The 25,047-nt window shown below is 39.9% G+C and overlaps 1 protein-coding gene across 4 annotated transcripts in view; it reads right to left on the reverse strand.

Moving 5' to 3' along the window:
- Positions 1–25,047, reverse strand: part of EPHA6 (EPH receptor A6) — a 519,909-nt gene that overhangs the window by 38,864 nt on the left and 455,998 nt on the right. For all 4 annotated transcript variants that reach the window (XM_082778844.1, XM_082778842.1, XM_082778843.1 and 1 more), the window contains one exon: positions 14,023–14,232. In XM_082778844.1, the coding sequence (XP_082634970.1) occupies positions 14,023–14,232 (210 nt within the window). The remainder of the gene's footprint in view (positions 1–14,022; positions 14,233–25,047) is intronic.

Here is a 25,047-nt window from a genome sequence, read left to right on the forward strand (position 1 = left end):
CCCCAAACTGCCACAATGAAGATATGCTTAATGTGAGGAGACAGAAGATTCTGCCACCTTTTAAATCAAAGATGATACAGCCACAGTGGGGCAGTCAAGGACAACTTATGTGATGTGTTTCTAGAACACTTCCAAAGTGCAATGAACAGATCAAATATTTTAGATACTAAAGGCAAAATCTCAGAGTGCTTCATCAGGCAAAACTCCTGTTGAAGCCAATGGGAGTTTTGCCTGAATAAGTACTGAGCAAAGACTATGCTGTTTGACCTAGATTTATCAGAGTCATACAAATCTAGGTCTAATGCTTTTTTTTTTCTTCTTTTCTTTAATAACAGACAACTACTGTGCCGCAACATTTTTGCTCAAAGGACAACACAGCAACAATAAACTATGAAACAACCCCCACCTATCTAATGAAAGGAAGAATTCACAGGTAGGCAAGGAGCTGATATCTTGAAAACCTGTCAAAGAGCAAGACTAAAAGAATAAGTTTGCCATTTAAAACTTTTGGAAGTGCAGGAAAAATAATAAAGTTCCCAAGGGCTTTTGTGTAACTGAAAATAATTTGGCTTTCCTATGTGAAAGCAAACCAATGTTGCAAATAGGCAACAATAAGTTCTTTCTTTCTCTAGTTATTCTTCTGATTTAGGGCAGACGGCAATTTCTACATGGTCAGCAGAAATTCCTCTATTTGATTTCACTGAGGATTAATTTAGTTGAATAACCAGGTCTTTCTTGTTCCTAAGTTAACATTTCTATTACAGAAATAAAAAAGTAGATTAAGTTTAACATGCATATATCTTGCCTCAGAAACTTCCTTCTATCATTGCAGAATCCCATTTACATCAAGTTCAACATCAGTAACAGGAAACTATACAGGACTGCACAAAATATTAGAAATGGTACCAACACCAACGACAGCAGAATCACAGATTTTACTCGAAGGAAGAAGCGCAGATGGTGGAACACAAGTACTGCACATCACAACACAGGAATCAAAATCATAACAAGATAAAACTCCACTGTTCCATATTTAGCTGGATCTATGCTTTGCAAAATACTTTTATTTTAAGAGCAGTAGTTAAACAATGTGCAAAGACATTGCCTTTTTGTCTGAGAGCTCTTTCATCATTAATGTATCTGAAACCTTCTGAACTGTGCAATATTACCCAGAGAAGCGAACAGCTGTAGTATTCAGCCAGATAATAGCTTGATTCCATCTTTGTGAAATTAAACTTAAGATTTTTAAAGGGCAGGTCCTTGAAAGTGAAAAACCTACAACCCCTATCAAGTGTCAGTATAAGACCTTGTAATTTTACAAAGTAAGTGCTAAACCCACAGTCCAAGTTCAGCCAGCTCCAGGTTTCATTAACAGATTTATACATTTTGCTCCCTTTTGCAAGCATCTGTTAATTTTTCACATGAGAAATGAGGTTTTCACAGTAAAAAGAGCACCTGATTGATCCTCTTTGGTGAATATGGCCACGGTGAAGGTAATTCACACTCCAGAAGATCACATCTCAGAAAGCTACTACACATGATTTTCCTCAGATTGTTCTGCATCTGAAACTATTCTCCTCATCCACTTTCATCCACTTGTATAGATTGGACTTCAGCATCGCCATACATTTCCCAGAAAAGCCTTTGCTACCTCCTCTCTTTGTGGATGACTATCATAAATTAACACTTGCTTAAAAAATAAAAACATAAATAATATTAACTCTCCTTTGCATTCAGAAATATTAGGCTTTCTTTCCTCCTTTGTATTCCTGCAAGACCATTGCATCCTCCCCCCCTTAATTTCTTGACTGGCTCCCTTTGGTGACACTAAAAAACAAAAGTAATCCAGATCTTGCTTCCTTCAACCTAACAACAGCTAAATAACAGAGGTGGATGTGAGCCATTTGGCTCACTGGAGATGAATGATATTCTTTCTCCATAAATTGCTTACCTTTTCTAACCTCTACAGCTCACAGTAAACAAGTTTAGCTTCTTAACCTGTCTTTAAAAGGTACCAATAATTTTGAATGAGAAAAAGCCGTATGACTAAGCTAAATTCCTTTTCAAAGCTTTTGGGAGGTTGTCCTGCTTGTTCCATGTATCAGAATGCTACTACCTCAATGTAATTAGAGTCAGCTCACACATTACTGAAAGCAACAGCTCTGACCTTAAAGAACTGAGTTTAAACTCATTTAACAGGATATCAGGAACCGTGCATGCTGCTTTCAGACACTTTCCAGTATAACACATTTAACACAGTACAGGTATTTTATGATGCACTGCATCTTGGTCAATATTCTGATTATTCAAATACTAAGTAAAGTGGTTGACTAGTATCAACAGCCTAAGATATTGGCGTTCAGATTTATATTCGCTCTCCTAATTGGCAACAAAGCAAGAACTTCAGTTTCATGTTAGCATGTCTACGGTTTTAATCGTGTTGATGATATAGTTCTATGCAAATGAAGGTACTGCTGAAAATGTATAAACCTGCAGAATATACTTACAATAGCTTCTTCAATTACAGTTTGAAAGTGGCAATTCTGATTAATTAAAATTAAACAATTATAAAAACATGCAATCAAACTTCATATGCATGCTAGAACAGCTGTGTCTGAAGTTAGATTTATAGTCTGATAACTGTTACTTATTAAAAAAAATCTGTCAGCAGTACAGGGAATGACGAGTAGAATACTATGACTGCTCATAGCACAGGTAGGTAGCGCCTGCAGTATATTATATATTATTATACTACTTTATGGAACTTGTTTGCCAAAAGACCAGCTAGAAACAAGGACAGCAGTGCAAACACAAAGCTTTCCATGGTTCACAGGTCCAACTAAGAGGTCAATAGCTTAAGAACCTTGGTCTGTTCTTTCGGAGAGGATTACCTGTAGCTTTTTAAGATTCATGGCCTTCCTTTAACCGTTACTTTAGGTATTATTTTCAAATGCATGGGCTTTCCTTCCCAACTTCCACCCTTGCACAGATAATTAACATTTGCTAGGAGACGTAGCATTGCCTATTGGCATAGGTTTAACACCAGTGAGACTTGCACCTTATACAGAAGACAATCTTAACATTTATGATTGTGAGGTAACACTAGAAAAAGTGAACCTTTTTTGACTAGTTATATTACCACACATAAGAAATGCTTTTTTTTTTTTTTTTTTTTTCCCCAAAATAGCTTCCTAAACATTCTACTAGTTAATTACTTAATACTAATTATACCAGCCAGTGCTTTAACACAGCTGATGAATAATCCTCCATTCTGGGGTAGAGCAGAAGTAAAATAGATGTTGTTTTTTTCAGCAATGGAAGAGATTATTTAAGTGCTTCAGGGAAACTGACCCTGCCTCTGCCTTCCCCAAGGTGCCAACCAGGTCATTAGGTCACCGGAGGCAATGAGGAAAAATAAATAAATAAATAAATAAATTTGTTGTTACATTTAAACTTTTCAAAGTAAAAGGTGTCTGGAGAAAAAAAATAATAAATCAGATGTTTAAAGACAAGTATTTAGAGATAGAACAGGCAAAATAAAATGAAAATATCATAGAATATGCAGCCTATTGAAGATCACTGTACAGCTCAGTGGCTGAGCTGTGCCGTGAGCAGCGATGCAGAAGGAAGATTTATAGTGTAATGGATCTGTTGTAAGAGTTCTTCCTTTTGCCCAGGTAGCGTTTGGTAGAGCTGCTTCATGGCTTTGGCTGGCCACATACTCTAAGAGACATGTACACTCCAAACCTATTAAGCAAGTCATGATCTTCTGGTAATAAAATCTGCACTTCCCAAAGAAGAGATGATTTGTCTATTACACAGTTAATCTACAATCTAGGAAGTAGATTTTTTTTTTTTTTTTGAACAACATATACAGGACATGGAGGAGGTCATATCAAGTGTCCTCTAGAATTTTGTACAGAACTTAAGATCACAGAATCACAGAATTTTCTAGGTTGGAAGAGACCTCAAGGTCATCGAGTCCAACCTAACGCTAACAGCCCTCCACTAAACCATATCCCTAAGCTCTACATCTAAGCGTCTTTTTAATGAAACAAAAACTATGGTCTCCAAAAAACAAAACAAAACCCACAAACTGGCCTAGCCTTTGATGATACATGTTTCTTTCAATGCTTTAATACTATCTGAGGTAAAAAATAAAGCCAGCTAGCATTTCCCTAACAGTGTGTGACAATTACAAAACAAAATCAGGAACCTAACACTGCAGAAAAGCGTAACAATGAAACAACAAAAAAAAGGCTTTTCTTGCTTTTGAAGATAAACTAGAGATAAAATTTATTTGAAAAGATCAAATAAGCACTCCAAAGTCAGGTAACAAAACCTAAAGTCATTCAATTAAACCCATTTCCAAATCAGCATCCTAAAACACAAAATGTAGCTGAAGAACCTAGTTTAATCTCACCTACATTACCCTGGAAATTTTTTTAACCTGATATTTGCCACTTGCTTTTACTATTGCTTGCTTTTGATTATAGCCAAACCATAGCAAAGTTTCAGATGCATTTCTATAGGCTACTTTTTGATAAGCTCCAATCCATGACCTTTTGTTAAATTAGCTCGTATTTAAGCCAATCATTAAGATCCACTCCAGTGTCCTTTTTTCTTTTTCTTTTTTCCTCTCTTTTTTTTTTTTTAAACAGAAGTTTTTGCACTAAACATTTTATCAACAGAAGTTACCTTGACTAATTTCTGTCATTACTTGCACTGCTAAAATATTAAGTGATACTCTCTGCCTGCTTACCTTCTCTTAGCCTTTTTGATCTCTACAGTGTTTCCCCATAACAGTGGTTTTAGTTGTATTCAATATTCTGTACTAAGATTCAGTAGAGCTACATAAGCTGTGGGTACTTTCTGCAAATTTACATGCTTGTTTTGGATTGCCTGTTTTTACTGCTGTACATAATTCTTTAAAGTTATTCCTAGAGTCTTTGTCAGATTGTACTCTGCTACATAACTGTTTATTTTTGGGCTGCGATTCCCACAGCCACATTTTGGTTCTCACTTTCAGTAACAAACACATTTGGTAGAATTAAATTACTGAAAAGCAGTGATTTACTAAAAAATCTTGAGGCCAAGAAGATTCATTTTGCATTTATGTACCACATAGGATGGAATTTCAGTGTGTGAATCCTCCACAGCCCCTTCGGTACAAGTTAGGGCATATCTTTCAGAAAAAATGCAGTCCTGATTCAAGGATGTCTCCAAGATACCCTCCAGTTCCATGAACGGGTTGTTTTATTGATTAGAGTTACTCTCACTATTTGAAACAAGAACTGCCATAGTAAGTCAAACACAAGGTGCTCTAATCCCCCAGCCTATGACAGCGGCCAGTATCAGATGTTTCAGAGAAAGGAGTGAAAGCTTGAAAATAATGCACACTCTGCTACTTTGTGCTTTCATACTTGTTTTCTTCCTGTCATCTTTGCCATATAAAGCCATTTGGGCCATCAACTCCATAGTTTAACTATGCATCGTGCGATAAAACAATTTCCCATCTTTAAAATCCTTTGGAATTTCCCATCATTTACTTAACTTGACTGTACCTCTATATTTGTACTTTTTGAAAAGCAAGAGTGTACATTTCTGACCTAGACCATTCACTATTCAACATAGCATCTTTTCAGTGAGCATCTGAGCCAAAATTTTAGGCTAGATTTAAGGCTCACTGATGCGGATTCCCTTTAACTCTGTAGTAGTGAAGTAAATTTTCTTGTTAATTCTCTGGAATGGTGGCTGTTTCCAGTGGGATTCTGTATTGGGCTTACATGGCAAGGTTTTGGTAGTGGAAGATCCGCAGGGGTGGCTTCTGCGAGCAGAGCCCAGCAGCTGCCCCGTGCTAGATAACAGCCAGCTCCACGTGGGTCCAAAAGTGTCCCACTGCTGGCCAGGGCTGAGCCAGTCAGTGACGCTGGTTGTGAAAGCACAGTTAAAGGGATATGCACTCAGCACTAAAAGCTGTGAAAGGAGAAGGGGCTCTTGTTATGGAATTATCTGTCTTCCTGAACTAGTCCTAGACATATTGGGGTTCTGCTTCTCAAGACGTGGCCAAATATCACTTACTGATGGGAAGTAGAGAACAATCATTTTCTCTTTGCTTCTACATGGCCTTTGTTTGTATTTCTGTCTTCTTTAATTAAAATGTCCTTACCTTCACCGTGAACCTTTTTTTTTTTTTTTTTTCCTCTTTCCCCTTCCAAATTTTCTCTCCCTCTTCCTTTGAAGAGGGGATGTGAGAGTGTGTTGTGGTAGAGTTTAGCTGCCAATCAGTGTGAAACCACCAAAGATTCACAGTCAGAACCCAACAGAGCTTTTCTGACTGTTGGGAGAAACAGTCTCTCAACCTCTCATAATCCTAACTCCCTATGCCTTTCCTTGCTACATCAGTTACAATGTGTTCAATAAAAAGCATTCAGTGATCAAACAGAAGATATTCCAAGCACAGTGGGTTTTCAGCTCCAGGTATATCAACCCCTGAGAGTCTATGGAATACTTTTAAGAGATCTGTGAAAGGTATTAATGTGTTACACAAAAACTTGGAAACGGGAGATTTCTAACCAAGACTGCATCTTCATTTGATATATTTCAGGAATCCATGCGGTGAGAAAGGTTAACGGTCACTGCACCAGAATATGCTTTACTGATACCAGAGAATATTATTCCAAAAAATAATCAATGCCATCACTATTAGTACTTAATATAAACATTTATCTCCTAGATGCAACTCTAATGGCACAGACACTTTAGGTCTATCAGAAGTTCATTTTCAATCCTACTGTACAAGCCACTCGTAAATTCATGCTTCCATTTTTTAAATGGACACTTACAGATGACCCAATCTGAGAAACAGCAAGGCACATACATGTAGACATTAATACTCCAATTTGTTAACATGAAATCGGTAGGAGTCAGAGAAATAAGAAATTTAAATCCAAGCTAATAGGCAGAGCTTGCAAGTTTCTAAGAGGCAGATATTTCGAGATTGATTATACTGCAATTTCTTTTTTTTTTTTTTCCTTTCATTGGAAGTCAAATTATGTTATGAATGATGGGACGATGCTATTGGAAAAAAATCACATTAGGAATGAAACACAAAATAACCCCCCTTTTTACTACCAAGGAGTTAGGACATTGTGTTGAATTCATGCACAGAAGGATTTTGAGCACAAAAAAAAAGGAAATGCAAAGCTTCCAACTGTGTTTCTCCGCTAAATGCGTATCTGGAGTTCCTAGATCAGGGTAGGGTGTTGGAAGAAAAAGAGCAGGGATGCTTTCATATACAATATCATGAACTGTTATATAAAAGTTTTATAGTTAAATTTAACCACAAAATTTCTTTTGACTCTCTTCACATTTGAACGTATTTTTTATGTGCTTGTTCCTCCCTGCAATCAACATTTGAGAATCAAGTGACAACTGCTACAGTGCAAAATAGAATACTCACAATAATAACAAATTAGACAAAACTCTTGGAAAGAGAATGTATTTTTATATTTAATTCATTCTTGTCCTTAGACCATCCTTCTAAGCATCTGCTTTTGTGATCTGTGTTATATTCTGCTGGCTTCCAGAATGGATAAATAAACCAGAAAACCTCTTAAATGAACTTGGGATCACAGCTGGAAAAAAGCTGATTGGAGAACCTAGTAGAGTGGATGCATTAAAATACTTACCTTTCTCAAAAGGCTCATGACCTCATCTTCAGGGGCTTCTGTAAATCACAAGTCAACAAAACAACAAGCACTTCCACCTGCACTGAAAGGGAAAGTCTGGGACTTGGAAGCTTTGAAATGCAGAACTACTCATCAAGAGTACTCACATCTAACACTGTGACAGGTCAAAGGGCACTAAGTCTTTTCTACTCCTTAGCTCTTTGTCTATTTGTCCTTGAGCATAACCTGAGCATGTTTTATCTTTGATCCAGCCCAACAGAACAGATGACGGCATCTTGAAGTATGCACATGCAGGCCTCCATTCCCAACTATCTTCTGAGTGGGAAATGGCTCCACCTTAGGCTGGCAACTCATGGGAAGGTGATTTATCTGACCACCACTTGACAAATCCCATCCCATCCCACACTTGAAAACTAGTTACCCATCTCCCATTCCCTGGAGCAGGCTTAGCACATTATTAGCACAGCTCTTATTAACTTGCTTCTTGACCTCTCACTCATGCTGAGTGTGTTTACTTTATGTGTTAGCACCAGAGTAAAGCTAGAGTCCTTCTTACTGCTTAAAAAAGTTAAAGGCAACCCACTGCACTCGGCCGGCTGGCACCCAGCTACGAACCAGGATGGGTGGTGTCTGGAGATGCACAGCAGCTACCAGCAGATGGATTCCTGCATGGGAGACCGATAACCCTGATAAGGCAGTTGGTATGTATCCCCTTGCCTCATCAAAAAGACAACTCATTCAGGATCCCACTGAATTCTGTACCACTAATTTGGCTAATATTATAATCTCACAGAGCATCCCTGGAAGGGTACAACCTTTACAGGGTTCTGCAAGCTTCAGCATTTGTCTCACAAAGTAGAAGTCAGGCCATTTTTCTCCATGGCTGCAAGAGCTAGGTGTTTACCTGTTAACTAAGATGCAAATAGTGCAGAGTAATGAAAACAACGTTTCTTTTCCTTTCTTCTCATTTCCAGCTAATTTGCCATCTTACAAAATGTTATTTGTGTGTACTCAGCAAGTACCCTGCATCTAATGCTTGGCAATAGAACTGATGTGGTAGAAAACATGGAGGAAAGAAAGGGATTTTTGGATTGAATGGAAGAGGATGGTGTGCCTGAGGTGGGTACCACAAAAAGAAGGGCCTGTCCTACTAAAATTAGAGAAGACTGATTTTCTGCTTGGAGGTGTCCGGATGTAGGATGGCCCTACAAGATGGTAGGAAGACTCAGAAGACTTGTGAGAGTAGAACCAATTCTTTTAGGTGTTATGGAGAACAGATGTGTTGAAGGAGGCAAGGCTACTGCAGAGAGCTTATGGAATTATGGAAAGCTGGAGAAATGTAGGCTTTATAAACAGACCCAGGTGAGGCTATTTCAGCTAGGTATTAACCTTAGACAGCAACAGAATATTCAGGCAAGGTACCCATACAGGGCTCCAGCCCAGAAAGAAAGTTGCAAAGCTCAGGGGAATAAGTATTCTTCTTCTCACAGTACATTACCCTGTTACAAATGGCGTTAGCCTACTCATTTTTAAGCCAGCGTTTAGTAAGATTAAAAGCAGAAAAACTCCAGATAAGGGAAGAGCCCAGTTGGACACCACACTACATGCCTAGTTTCAGAGACTGAAAACCAAACATGGTCATGATGCATCCTGCTGATCAGTATGTTTCTCTCATTTGGTAATGACAAAGTGCTGCGTTCACATTGCACACAGAAATAACAAACTGACAACAGTTGTGCTCAACCTTATGTCACCAATTAGTTTAAGAAAGGAGGTTAATGCAGGCCTTTCTGGTACACAGCCCCTTTTCCTTATTCTTTCCTGAACTGTTGCCAATAATCGATTTACTCTATTGTCTTCAATTAAATTAATTCTTAAAGTAAATGTCTAGGCAACATGCTTGTCATGGACTTGACTCAGAACATTGATACTATTCAGAAACAATCGCTTGACATCCCAAACTAACTAGAAAATTGTGGCGTTTTACTTTTCATGAATCAAAACCATCTCTCACCTCATACTTGCTGGGCAAGAATCAGATCCGTGAAGCTCACAAAGTGATTCACTAAAATATATGCAATAATTTAATTCCCTAATGAGTATTATGGAAATAATTTTTTACATATTAAGGTTAAATTCATAAATACTGCTGATAAAAAACAGAATATATTTCTCTATGTATTGCACAATTCAGTTTGTAGCAGGTTTTTATCTAACTGAAAGAAAACACAGATATAAAGAAGAATATCAAAGTGTCACCATTAACGCAGATACCAGTTTAGCCCTTTTTGCATGTGACACAGATCTTGGTCTGTTCATACACACATACACATTTTGCTATATGCAAGGTTTCCTGGAGACTCATGGCTCTTTTCTAAACACAGGTGAACCCTGAATATATTTTAAAAGTAAATGAATCCACATCATGTAACATGGACTACCTAAAAGCAGGGATGCAAGAGCCTGGATGTCCTCTGTATTGACAGGAATGCTTGTTTATATACTAGAAATGTCTTTTCATGAGCTACTGTTGCCTTGGAAACCAATACTAAAAATGAAAATTTTGTCTCCACAGGGAAAAAAAACACAACATATTATTCAGTTATCTCAGAAGTGTCCTTATCTTTTCCTGATCAATCCGAAACAAAGACTGGCAGTTGGGTATTACTAACTCTTAATTCCCTCTTCCTATTCAAGAATAATACCTTGCTTTTTTTTTTTTTTTCTTTTTTCCCCCCCATCTGTGATAGGAAACAGAGGCCTGTTTCTTACTTCCTGCCAAACCCTCTTATCAAAAAAGATACATTCTTTGTCTCAATAGTTTGGAAAAAAAAAAAAAAAAAAAGGAAAGCCTTTGCAGAAGTCAGAAAGCTGTTCCCTGAAATTTAAGTCTTTTCATGTAGTGATTAAAGCATTCAACAGTTCTTCTAGTAGCGTCACAGTTTGAAATTCTTAGGAAACACACTGTCCTTAAAATATGTTACTTTGGGGCATTTGTCAGTTTTTCCTATGACTCTTAGTTGAACATTGTTTCCTAACTAGTGTTTCAGCATGAGCACAGAATGCTGCAATTTTCTAAGTGGTTTCCTTTCCAGCCTTTTCCTAACAGAGTTATTGCTTTTTCTAGACTGATTTGTGATTTTTACCCTGCATGTGGGAAGATGTGCCAATAGAAACAATGTAAGATCTATTCTAAACCAGCTACTAAAGAGGAAGAAAACATACATCAGATAACAACAGGAAGACAAAGCAAAATATGTTGATAGTCTTTAACTCAAGGCTGTGCCTGCTGAGGTGTGGTAAATCCATAAGATATGATGGTCATTTAGCTTATTTTTGTTAGAATACAAGCTGTTCAGTCACAGAGTATGACACCCCTATGAAATTTGAGTTGTCTTTTACTTCAGTTTATCTTGTTTTCATCTAGGAATAGGTTCACCTACTTTTGACCACTGTATCAAAGATGGGATGACATACTTTTTAAAATTCTGATTGACTTGAGTACTGCTGTAGATCTTATTTCCAAAGAAAATATCCAATCATAATGTTCTATTTTTGGTACCAGACTAAGACAATAAGAAAAAACACTAGTCTCTTCTGAGTAGTGACAGACACTCATATAATGGGAGATGTGAGCCTAAAAATATTACTACTCAATATGCAGATCAACTCTATGGATTTCTTGTAACTACAGGTACTTGGCTGCTATCAAGAAAAATCTCTGTGGAGAGGATACATGCATTCTAACACCACAAAATCTCCATTAAGAACACTGAGAATTTAACCTTCATATGGCAAAAGCACAGTACGGAACTAACCAAACTATATGCATGAGATAAAAACCTCTAGTAATACGTGTGGCTTGCTGTTGGGAAGATGCTTATGAGTTCACTCCATAAAGTTGATGAATATTCTTGGAATAGTCCAGTGACAAAGTTCTAGCCAGAACTGCTGCCCTGCACGCTACATTTTCCTCTAGGATGAAGTCTTGGTTTACTACCTATGAATACCACAGAGGAAAAGAAAAAAATGCAGCACCCTAAGGTAGCAGTAGGTTGTGCTGGTGAATAGTTTCCTGCCTCACATCACAGAATATTCATTAATACTGTTCAGCACAATAACAGGCTCACGATTATTTCAAAAAACATGCAGCTATATTGAGGATTTTGAAGTTTTACAGGGCTTCACATCCCAACAAATTTCTGTGTATTTCAGAGGAAAAGGTTTCCAGTCACCATTGAAGCAGACCAGAAATATAAAAAAAATCAGTTATTTCCTGATCAGTAATGTTCTGTAAGGGAACTGATTTTACCTTTTAACTTACCATGAGGGGTAGGGGGTGGAAATGGGGATCAGGAGAAGGGTGTATGATGTAACAGGTGGTCAGCAAAAGTGGTGAGAGAGCATGATGTCCGTTGTGGGGTTCTATTCATTTACTACGAAAGTCTGCTTTATGGGTGAAATGCCTGTTCTGTGTTTCAACAAAGTCCTTCAATGCAGATGTATTTCTGTGATTTTTTTTTTTTTTTTTTTTTACAAAAACATAGCATTTCCTGATCAAACATAGCTCTAGATGTGAAGAAAAAGGCAGGCATTAACTACTCTGAAAAACCTCCTCTTTGGTATAGGCATCCATTGGACAATTACAGATAATAGTTGCTTGGCAAGTCCCAGTGTCTTCCACCAGCTCAGCTCATCACACCGTAGTCAATACTGAGCAATGCAACTGAACTTGCCTATCACTGGGGCCACCAGCTGACCCCCAAGCATGCTCACATGGACAATTAGTATGGCTCAGCCAACAACTTAGTAAGCTGCAGTAACTAAAATAATTTAGGTAGGAAAAGACACTTATGATCATCATGTCCAACCATCAACCTAACACTACCAGTTCCACCACTAAAGCATGTCCCTAAGCACCACATCCACACTTCTCTTAAATACCTTCATTTAGTTTTCCTCCAAACATCACACTAGTAAGCAGCGTTAAAACAAAAGAAGCTTTAAGAAATAAACGAGGGAAAACCTCCCCTATGAAGGAAGAAACCAATTTTTTCCTTCTTCCTTGAAGTTTTGAGTACTAACAGCTAGAACCTTGTGAAGTGACTTGTTTTGCTTTAATCAGCCTGCAGTACTGCACAGACCTTGTTCTAAGAAGTGGCTGAAGTTTACAGTGACCAGAACACTTATTTTCACCTTAAATGAAGAGTGTGCAGCCTCATTACAATAGCTATACAGAATTCAACAGATCAAACAGCACTTACTACAATACATTTAAATTAGATGTGTTCACCATTTCAGCCATAAATCACTTTTTAAAGTGAGCGTACTTTTGGAGAAATTACTTAATGCTATTTTACTATCCCTACTGGCATTCTGTCACTGTGCCCTATCAAAGGAACGTATACATTCTGTGCATTTCAGACAACTTGAATGAGAACCTCCCTGGCTCTGAAGTAACTTTAGTTTCAATGAAAGATTAGCATAACTTGAAAACTGTTTGTATTTCACTAAGATTCTTAATGCTGTGGTAATAGTCATAACAGGAATGTAACTGAGTATTTTGCTATGATGAAAAAAAAATGCTGCATCTGAACTTGGAGTTCCATTGGCATCAACATGCTCCTTTTTCTACTTGCTCCATACTGCAGATGCAGTTTACTTTTTCTTAAAGTTAAATTTGAACAAGCTAATCAGGTTTAACAGTTCTCACTTCAGTGAAAATAAAATAGAAGCCCCCATTCTCCACTATAAAAACAATTTACTTGCATTGCATGATGAATTTTTAAGTATTAATGAGATGAGACTTAAACCCTGAGAGAAAGGTCCTAAATATTTTTAGGAAGGTAAACTTAAATAAAATAAAATTAAGTTGTAATTTATGAATGCAAAACTTGATACCATGCTTCTGTCAGTGGAATCTGTGAGATGTCCTCCTCCCCAAACCCCCTTTTTAAAAGCTTATCTTTGTAAGTGAACTTAGGGAAGCAGAAGAAGAAAGGAGGTAGAAAAAAATAAAGATAAAAAGCAAGAACAGAAAAGTCTCTGTGTTACATCTACACATTTGTTAAAAACAAAACAAAACAAAAAAACCTGAAGATTATAAGCCCCCTCACATAGGGGAGGAGGAAAAAAATAAAAAACAAAAACAAAAAACTTCCCTTCAATGAATTGGCAGAGCTATTAAACCACATGCACTGATAATGGAACAAAGATAATGGAACAAAGCCAGCCAATTCAAACTGTTATTCCTATGGTACAGACAAATTTGAAACTGGAATAGAAGAGTTACAAGGCAATAAACTGTTCAAATTAGATAAAATAAACTTACACTTGTTGTATAAGCAGCTTCAGGATCGTCCTCTAACACTCGTGAGAGACCAAAATCAGATACTTTACACATGAGGTTACTGTTGACCAAAATATTACGGGCTGCCAGATCACGGTGTACATAGCCCATGTCCGAGAGGTACTTCATGCCTGATGCAATTCCCCGCAGCATGCCAACCAGCTGGATGACTGTGAAGTGGCCATCATGCTTCTGCAAGTAAATATATAAGTTCAAAGAAGATAGTTAGTTTCCATGAATTTCATACTAGCAACATCAGCTACATCTTTTATTTAAAATGCCAGCCAGCCAACCTGCCCACTGAAAACTCAATTTTTCATTTAACTTGCTCAGCAGCACAAGCTACCCCACCTGTCAGCATGCAGTTCACCCCCCTTTTCTTCAACACTTCCACACTCTCTCTGTTTTTTCTCGTGACTACACTTAATCTTTTATCCTTAGTTACTAAGAACATTTTCCCCAAACCCATTTTGATAAATGCAAGAGTGACAATATAGAAAAGTCCTTTCTCCATCTCTTACTCCATACTCCTAGGAACCGAGAAGTCCTACTTTTACTGCCCCAGCCTTGATGGTCTGCAAGAGATACTGCTGTTGCCTAAAACAGGTAACTGGAGTAACTTTGGAGCTTTACCACATCTCTGTTCTACATACAACACCATATAATCTCTGAACACTAGACTGAAAAGGAAATTTGGGCTGATATTCAGGGGATCACACATGGCTTCTCCAGTCCTCCTAGGTGACTGAAGTTAAGCCCAGACCTATGAAAGTATTAGGCTACTAAACTTGTATTTAGATGTTCAACTCCAATAGATTTCAGCAGAAGTTGTGTTGTTAACTGCACTCATATATGTAATTATTGGTGGGCCTCCATTTCCCGTCTTCAAAATGAAAATTAATGCTTCTACACCAACTGGGTCAGAAGACTGCTGAATTCTTTGGTAGTGAGGACCAAACAAATACCTATAAACAAGTTTGACGATGAGCTCTTGCCTGATTTACATCTGCTCTATCTACCCTTTAAGGCAGACTGCTGACAGCAGAATTTTTGTGACCTCAGCTGGCAGACATGTAGGTTCTCATGGATTATTCAGTAAGCCAAGCTTTTACGCTAGCAAGAACAGCTAAGCAAAAAACAAACAGCTCTTCCCTACAATCAAGTTAACTTCTCATTTTCTCTTTGGACACTTTCAGCACTTGGCTACATACAAGTAGCATTCAGGACATCTGTATTGGTTAGTTCATATGTTTAAGTTAAATAAACTTCACAGTCAAGTCCAGTAAATTCATTAGATTAATTAATGCAATAAACTCAACTGCACAGATATGCTTAATCTTATCCCTGAACAGCAAATCATTTTAGCATATCTATCAATCAGGACTCATTAGTTCGGGGCCTATATTGAACTAGTCAGGTATATAAGCATAGAAAGAAACAAGGGAATGGTGCTCTAACATGTAAAAATGTAAACAAAACAAACAAAAAAACCACCAACCAACCAACCAAACCACACCACACAGAGAATACACATAAGAACATGTGCAGGGTACAGAGGTTGGTGTTACTTGCTCTTCATATTACTAATCCATCTGTCTCAGGACAGAACAGTACCAGACAAAGACCTGCCTCCAATATATAATATGTCTACTTAGATCAAGTATTTATACATTTTTAATGTAAAAATTAAAAGGATAAAATTTCCCTTATGCATAACAGACTGCTAAATTGAGAGTTACTCACCTCTAAAGAGGTTTGAGGAACTAATTCTTAATGTCATTACTGTTTGATTAAACTCTACTGGGTACAAAGAAGGAGAAAGACAAACTTTGCAAAAAGAAGCTGGAGAGATGATGTGGATTTTGCAGTTTGTAGAACTTCTAGAGTATCTTAAAAATCTTCTAATACCTTTAATAAAATTGATTGAAAAAAACAAAAACAAAACAAACAACTCAAATGCTAAGGATAGGGCACCAACTCACCTAGCCTTCTACAACAACTTAGAGCCTCATGCTTCCCAGAACACTTGTTGGTTAGGCAGCCATACATCAACCCCTAGACGAACAATATCATCACATCACAGTCTTCTCCAAACTAATCACACTTACTGACACACCATCAAAACCTACATATGACAAATTCATAGGAACTTTTCCCCATGAATATCCCCAAGGCAATTCCCTCCAAGCCATCACATCACAGCTGTAAGCCTGAACCTGCTTCATCATCTCCATCAAAGCCATCTGTAATCAATTGGTTCAGAAGACAGCACTCAGCTGAGGGTCAAGACACGATTAGAATATGCTCACATCCTAGAAACAATAAGGTTGGTAAAGACCTCCAAGGTCATATGGTCCTACCATCACCCTGCCTCCAATGTCATCCAATAAACCATGTCCCTCAGCACCACATCCAACCTTTCCTTGAACGGCCCCAGGGATGGTGACGCACCACCTCCCTGGGCAACCTGTTTCAATGCCTGACTACTCTTTCTGAGAAGAAATGTCTCCTAATTTGCAACCTAAGCCTTCCCTGGCACAACTTGAGGCTATTCCCTCTAGTCAGTCTCACTTCAGTGCCAGGTAAAACTGTGGTGTTCTTTTATTTTTATTTTTTATTTTATTCTGGGAGTTACTGACAAACTCTTAGAATTGAGTTTATTGAGGCCTGCTGATCAGCCTCAGCGTGCCTGCCAAGGGCCAAGCTGGAGAATCTGCCTGTCCCAGCCATCCCCTGTGTGGCTGGTGCTTCAGGGCTGTGCACTTCGTACAACAAGGTGTTTTACAAAAGGGAATCCCCTGTTATGGACCAGAAGAATAAGGAACCTTTCAGAGACCCAAAACATGTGAGTGACAGATATGTTAAATAAGAACTTCCCATTACCATTTAACAAGGAGAGACAAAAGTCAATGTTTTTAATGCCTTACTTTAATTGTCTGCCAACAAAGTAAGGATTTGAGACCTATCTAGTATTTCATCTATTGAAGCCACAGTGGATTTTTTTTCTTTCTATTGAGTAATACAAACTCTAAACTCATCATGCAAACTTTATTAATCTGGGTTGTTAACAGTTAATTCTCTTTGCATTTATCCTAGATTAATATATATATATATATTTAGTTTATTGTAGACTTAGGTATTGAAACAAAGCATCAATAGCTTACTTTTGTAAAACAACCAAGCAGTCCCCCCAGCCTTCTAACAAAGCATCAACAGAACCACCACCATCCTCAACCTCTAGATTTTACCTCTTCCTTATCGTTCACAGTTCCATTATTTCAATGATCAAAATCTCGGTCATCTGCAACACCTCCCTTAACCTTTTGTCCCTTTAAATCACAAGCATTCTTTCCTTCCTTTTTTAATTTGTTCTCTTTCAAATTTAGACCATGCTTGACTGATTTTTCATAAAACATAACCTTTTTCTGCTCTTTCCAAATCTCAGTATTTGCCTTTGTCGTGGTTTAACCCGGCTGGCAGCTAAACACCACGCAGCCGTTCGCTCACCCTCCCCCCTCCCTCTCTGGGACGGGGGAGAGAAATGGAAAGTGAAGCCCGTGAGTTGAGATAAAGACAGTTTAATAAGACAGGAAAATAATAATAATAATAATAATAATAATAATAATAATAATAATAATAATAATAATAATAATAATAATAATAATAATACAATGATGATAATAGTACTACTAATAATAATATGTACAAACAAGTGATGCACAATGCAATTGCTCACCACCCGCTGACCGATGCCCAGCTTAACCCCGAGCAGTCCGGCCCCCTCCCCCCGGCTAGCCACCCCTATATATTGTTTAGCATGACGTCAGATGGTATGGAATACCCCTTTGGCTAGTTCGGGTCACCTGTCCTGGGTCTGTCCCCTCCCAGCTCTTACTGCACTCCCAGCCTGCCTGTTGGCAGGACAGAGCAAAAGTCTGAGGTGTCCTTGGCTTGGTATAAGCACTGCTCTGCAACAATTAAAACATCGGGGTGTTATCAGCACTCTTCTCATTCTAAGCCAAAACACAGCATTCCACCAGCTACTAGGAAGAAAATTAATTCTGTTCTAACTGAAAAGAAAATTAATTCTGTTCTAACTGAAACCAGGACATCTATCCACCCCTTATTCCATACCATTTATGTCATGCTCAGGTTACACTCTTTTCCATACATTCTAATTAGTCACCTATAGTAGTCATAGTAGTGATAACATACAGTATTATATAGCAATTAACATGGTACAATTCAGTTCATGGGCTATTCTCACCCAGTATTAAATCTCCTTGAGGTACACACCGGACCTCTCCGTTCTTTTGCATCACCCACCAAGTGTATCCAGGTCCCTGAGCGAAAACAATTCCACGAATGGGTTTGCCTTTTCCTGAGGCAGGAGTAGCCCAGACTGTTTTAACCAGCATATTTTTTACATGCACTACAGGAACTTTATCCCCATCTACAGTACGTAACAGGTTTGATTGGGCAGGTCCAGCTCGGTTGGCAGATCCCCTAGTATTGACTAGCCAGGTGGCCTTTGCCAAATGCGTATCCCAGTTTTTGAATGTCCCAGCGCCCATTGCTTTCAATGTAGTCTTTAACAGTCCATTGTATCGTTCAACTTTCCCGGAGGCTGGTGCATGATAGGGGATGTGATACACCCACTCAATACCATGTTCTTTGGCCCAAGTGTCTATAAGGTTGTTTCGGAAATGAGTTCCATTGTCTGACTCTATTCTTTCTGGGGTACCATGTCGCCATAGGACTTGCTTTTCAAGGCCCAGGATAGTGTTCCGGGCGGTGGCATGAGGCACTGTTCTAACTGAAAAGAAAATTAATTCTGTTCTAACTGAAACCAGGACAGCCTTACCAATATAGCAGAAATGCCTGACTTAAAAACAATCACATGCTTTTGCCGTTCTCTCTCCTTCAAATTTCTTTGAGCTTCTGCCTTGACACAGAAAGTTCAAGCTTATCTTCACGTTTAAAAAATGACAGACTTGCTAACATACCAGTTGCAATTTTATTCTGTTCTCTTTCTTCTCTGAATATTTCTCTGAATCCTCTTCCGCATCTGTTCCCCTCTGTTACTTCTCGTTCTTGGTTTTATATTGTTTAATACCACCCTCATGGCTGGAACAACTACATTTTCCTGTCAGGAGAACCATCTCTTCCTCAAGTCCTTCTCTAATCAGTTATTCTGCATTGGTTTCCATGGCAGCTGTACTCCCTTACTATCTATAAACTGTTTTCTACCAATATAAAGAAATATTTGTCTAATTTATGCTGACCAGAACAAGGACTATGGACCATATTTAACCCTTGGAAAATTCAGCTAAGTTGGTGAAATTATAGTAGGTATGAATCTGGCCTCATATTTTCAGAGTCTGTAAATCTCCACATCCATCTGTGAGTCAAATCAATCCTTTAGCAACTTTCCATTATCTTGTTTCATTTGCTTATCCTATAGGGACATGAAACACTCATTTTAATGATATGGCAGTTGTTATCTAGGGGTTTATTTTGATTCCCATGACTTATATTTGAAATATATTTTTGATAGGATTCCCACAGGGGTGTTAAAGGTGTTAATCAATACTGGCAGCAATTCAGACCCCAGTAGGCTTACAACACTTATCCTATCACCATATCAAATTTTAATCAGTCTTTAATGGCTTTGCTAAATAAGCCTTGCTTATCAACTGAATGTAAATGCATTATCTGGGTAGTTGCCGTTGAATTTATGTAGGCCCTCAAAAGCCCTGAAAATAGTTGTTTTCCATTCACAGAATTGTCTAGGTTGGAAGAGACCTCACGATCATCGAGTCCAACCTCTGACCTAACACTAACAAGTCCTCCACTAAACCATATTGCTAAGTTCAACATCTAAGCGTCTTTTAAAGGCCTCTAGGGATGGTGACTCCACCAATTCCCTGGGCAGTCCATTCCAATGCCTCACAACCCTCTCAGTAAAGAAGTTCTTCCTAATATCCAACTAAAACCACCCCTGGAACAACTTCAGCCCGTTCCCCCTTGTCCTATCACCAGGCACATGGGAGAATAGACCAACCCTCACCTCGCTACAGCCTCCTTTAAGGTACTTATAAAGAGCAATAAGGTCACCCCTGAGCCTCCTTTTCTCCAGGCTGAACAAGCCCAGCTCCCTCAGCCGCTCCTCACAGGACTTGTTCTCCAGACCCCTCACCAGCTTCGTTGCCCTTCTCTGGACTCGCTCAAGCACCTCCAGCCCTGTAAGTGCCCTGTGATGACACTCAAGATAATCTGCTCCATGAGCTTCCCTGGCACTGAGGACAAACTGACAGGCCTATAGTTCCCCGGGTCTGCCCTCCAGCCCTTCTTGTAGGTGGGCGTCACGTTTGCTAGCCGCCAGTCAACTGGGACCTCCCCCGATAGCCAGGACTGTTGATAAATGATGGTAAGCGGCTCGGCCAGCTCCTCCACTAGTTCTCTCAGTACCCTTGGGTGGATCCCATCTGGCCTCATCGACTTGCATACATCCAAGTGCCGTAGCAGGTCGCCAACCATTTCCTCATGGATAGTGAGGGCCACATTCTGCTCCCCATCCCCTTCCATCAGCTCAGGGTACTGGGCATCCAGAGAACAACTGGTTTTGCTGCTAAAGACTGAGGCAAAGAAGGCATGAAGCACCTCTGCCTTTTCCTCATCTTTCGTAACTGTTTCCCCTCGCATCCAGTAAAGGCTGGAGATTCTCCTTAGTCCTCCGTTTTGCATTAATGTATTTGTAAAACCATTTTTTGTTGTCGTTGACGGCAGTAGCCAGATTGAGCTCCAGATGAGCTTTGGCCTTTCTGATTTTGTCCCTGCACTGCCTTGCAACATCCTTATAGTCCCCCCAAGGGACTCTACCAACCAGTGTCCTGAACAGTTCAAAGTCAGCCCTCCGGAAGTCCAATACAGCGGTTTTACTGGTCCTCTTTCTGGCTTCTCCAAGAATGGAGAACTCTACCATTTCATGGTCACTCTGCCCAAGACAGTTTCCAACCACCACATCTCCCACCAGTCCTTCTCTGTTTGTGAAGAGACGGTCTAGCGGGATACCTCCCCTGGTAGGATCACTAACCAGCTGCGTCAGGAAGCTATCTTCCATGCTCTCCAGAAACCTCCTAGACTGCTTTCTCTGGGCTGTGTTGTGCTTCCAGGATATATCTGGGAAGTTGAAGTCCCCCACAAGAACAAGCGCTGATGATTTTGCAACTTTTGTCAGCTGCCTGACAAAAAGTTTACCTAGTTTAAAGCCCTCTCAATGAGCCCCACCAGCTCCTGGCCCAGGATCCATTTTCCCCTTAGACATAGGGACCCATCTGCGGCCATCAGGCCAGGTGCTGAGTAAAGCACCCCATGGTCAAAAAAAACAAAATTTCTGTGTTGGCACCAGCCTCTGAGCCACGTGTTTATCAGGTGGGCTTTCTGTGTCCTCTCTGTACCCCTCCCTGCCACCGTAGGGATAGATGAAAACACCACCTGTACTCCTGCTCCATCCACTAACCGTCCCAATCCCCTAAAGTCCCGTTTGATGGTCTTCAGGCTTCTCTCTTCAATGTCATCACTGCCAGCCTGGACTATCAAACAAGGATAATAGTCAGAGGGACGAACCAGGTTGGGAAGCTTTCTGGCAATGTCCCTGACCCTGGCCCCAGGGAGGCAGCAGACTTCCTTATGGGTAGGGTCAGGCCAACAAATAGGGCCCTCTGTTCCCCTGAGAAGGGAGTCGCCCACAACAATCACCCTTCTTTCTGTCCTGGTAGAGGCAGTCCTGAGGCGTGGAGTTGACTTCCTCACCCTAGGCATCCTCCTGGGTAGACTTTCTACCTCTTCCTCAGCTACTGGTCTCTCAAGCTCCAGGGCCTCAAACCTGTTTTGTAAGGGCACCTGGGAACGTGAGGCCGGAAGGGGAGTGCATCAGCTGCGATGTCGAGCAGGGACCTGTTTCCATTCCTCAACTCCCAGATCCCCTCCGTCTGCCCAACAGCAACAGGGCAGGGGGTCCACCCCCATTTGGGGTGTCTCACCCCAGGGCCTGTCCTTCAGGCCACGCAGGGAGTTGCTCCACAAGTCTATCTCCCGCTCACACTCCCTGATATCCCTCAACCTCTCGACCTCCTCCTTAAGTTCTGCCACGAGGCGGACCAGGTCGTCCACCTGCTCGCACCTCACACACACAGTCTCTCTGCCCCCCGCAGGTGGTAGCAACAGGCTCAGGCACTCCCTGCATCCAGAGACCTGAACTGCAACAGTTTTGAGTGGGTGGTCAGTCTGGGTGTGTACAGACTTCCTGGAGAGCGCACTGTGCCTGCTGTACACCACAGCAGCTGAGCTAGCGGTAGACCGCTGTTAGAGGAGGTGTTCGTATGGGCGGGGGGGAGCGCTCTGCCCTTCCTGCGCGAAGTGCCGCGCCTCTCCCTTCTGACGCGCCACACCATCTTTGCCCGTCCTGGTCACCGTACTCCTGGTTGCCCGCGCTCCCTAGGGGCAGCTTTTGAACGGCCGGGAAGGGGACGCTGCTGGCTCCGCCTACGCCTCATCCTCGCCTCGTTCACCTCCCTCATGGGGGGTGCCCGGTCCTGGCGGCTCCCTCAAGTGTGCTTGGTGCCAGAAAAATTAGCCCTGCCTGTCTGGTCCCCAGCTCCGCTGCAGAAGGTGTCTGCCCTAGAGCCGATCGCCTCGGCAAGTTGGCATTTAGTTACAGTTTGCTTCCAAAAACCTTACATTTGTGAAATATTCTCATCATGCTATGAACTCTTTAATAATATTACTGTATAATAAGGCAGCTAAGAGGATCAGTTATTTCAGGGGAAGAAGGAGGAGATCTTATGTTTCTCTCACTGTTTTTTATTTTTAAGTTTGTAGATCCAGCCTGTAGTAATTTAGTGCTTTTCTACAAAGCCATGGATTTTTTTTTTTCTTTTTTTTTCTGAATTTTTTTTCCATTTTAGTACTGAATAACTTTCTGACAAAGCGGCAAGTCAAATTTCCTGTATCGTTTATGGACTTACATCTACTCCCAAATACACTTCTTTATTTGCCCTATAGTTGAGAGTGAGATCTTAGCAATTCTATGGCCTTATATTCTGAGAAGTGTACAGGATTTGCTACGGGTGTAAATATTCCTCTGCAGATGACTTAGATCTTATTTTTGAAGGAGAATATCATTGAAAATGGTGTGTCTGGGTCTAACTTGGATCATCTTTACCACTGAGAGTTCCTATGGGTCACTGCCTGAAAGATCTAGTTTTTACCATGAATTTATTGTTACTATTTGACAATGCAAAGTAAGTGGCAGATCATTATCGGGATAAATCTCCCGGTGTTCAAGCTGAAACCTTGTATTACTTGGAATTGTAATTCATGCTTTATACTATCATGTGGATTGCACTCATGTTTCTACCACTGGTACTGAATTAGATCAACAGTCAATTTCTTCTTTAATTAATGGCTACCAGGATTTCATACAATTAATAACATGTAATTTCATTAAATGTAATACATATAAAACTGAAATTACTTTAGTTCATTTTAAATGCTACTGAGTGATCCTACACCACAAGAATCTAACTGTCTCTTCAAGCATTAAAAATGTGTTATTATACTGCCATCAGAAGGGACTATAGATGCGTGTCTTCCTCCCACTCATAGGAAGTCTTTTTATTACTAAAAATGTTACAAGATGGAGCTGTTCTGAAGCTTATTGTAGGACACAATAGCTACACTGAAATCTGGACATTATGGGGGGGGGGGGGGAGCAGTAGCCTTGTAACCTGTGACCCTGCCTTCCTCTAACAGCTGTAGCAACAAGAAAGGGCTGTCCTGGCATAACTAGGTGTCCCTGCCCACTTAGAGAACTGGAATATAGCTGTCACAGAGTTGGAAGGGACTTTGAGGGGGATCCAGATGACATCCTTGCCTTTTGTCATGCCTGACATGCTTTTTTAACCAGCACTTAAAACCATTAAGACAATATTTCTTATCCCATCCTCTTCATGCTAGGACCATCTTAAATAAGATGCCTCCCTTGAGTATGACACTTTTACTGGCACAGAGAACAGATTTCATTTCCTTTTTGTAACTGTTTTTGACATCCATGATATCTCTCCTGCGTTTTTCTTTGTGCTAAAACCAAGTTCAGTCCAAAGACCTCTTTTTCTCAATATGTCTTCTTTTCTTCAATATATCTTCTTTTCAGTTTTGTTGTGCACTCTGCCCAGTGAATTCATATAGTTCTTGAAGTGTTACGGTCCAAAGATGTAGTACTCAGTACAAAAATGTAAGGCCTCACCAGTGTCAAGCAGTAAGGAATGGCGACCTCATATAACTTGTAGGGGATACTCCTGTTTCTGGATTGCATTGTGGTGCTTGCTGTTCTCACAGCAACAGGACATCCCTGACCTACTTCAAAATCTAGATTCATTTCTTCCGGTGAACTTCTTTCTGAGTAGCTATTCTCTGTTTTCTATGTTATATTATTATTCCAGCCTCAGGGGATTATCTTGCCCTTGTCCTTACTTATTTCTAATTAGTTTCTAAAACGAACTAGTTCCTAAATTAATTCTTATATGTGTTGTGGTAGCTTTCTCTTCCTGTCTGCCTGTGTTCCTACTCAGCTTTGCATTGTCTGAAAACTTCTTAAGTTTAGTCTCTTTCTTAGGATCCAGACACTTAACAAAAATATGGAGAAACAGACTGCAAAAAAACCCTACTTCATGTGACTTCTCATCTAAAGTCCATTCTCTCCATATAGTATCTACCCAGTACTGTGTCCATGTAGAGAAGTTTTGTCAAGACCATATTTCTCTAGCTGCTCGTACGGATCTCATGTGATAGAGTTTTAAAGCCTTACTAAAGTCAAGATTTATTATATAAACTGCTTCTCCCATACCCACAAAGCTTGTACCCTGTTACAAAAGGAAACCAGACTGATATAATTTGTTTTTGACAAATCCACACTGGCTCATACTTATCACTGTTATCTTTAAG

Source organism: Aythya marila, assembly GCF_965140915.1.
Source record: "Aythya marila genome assembly, chromosome: 1".
Taxonomy (NCBI): Eukaryota; Metazoa; Chordata; class Aves; order Anseriformes; family Anatidae; genus Aythya; species Aythya marila.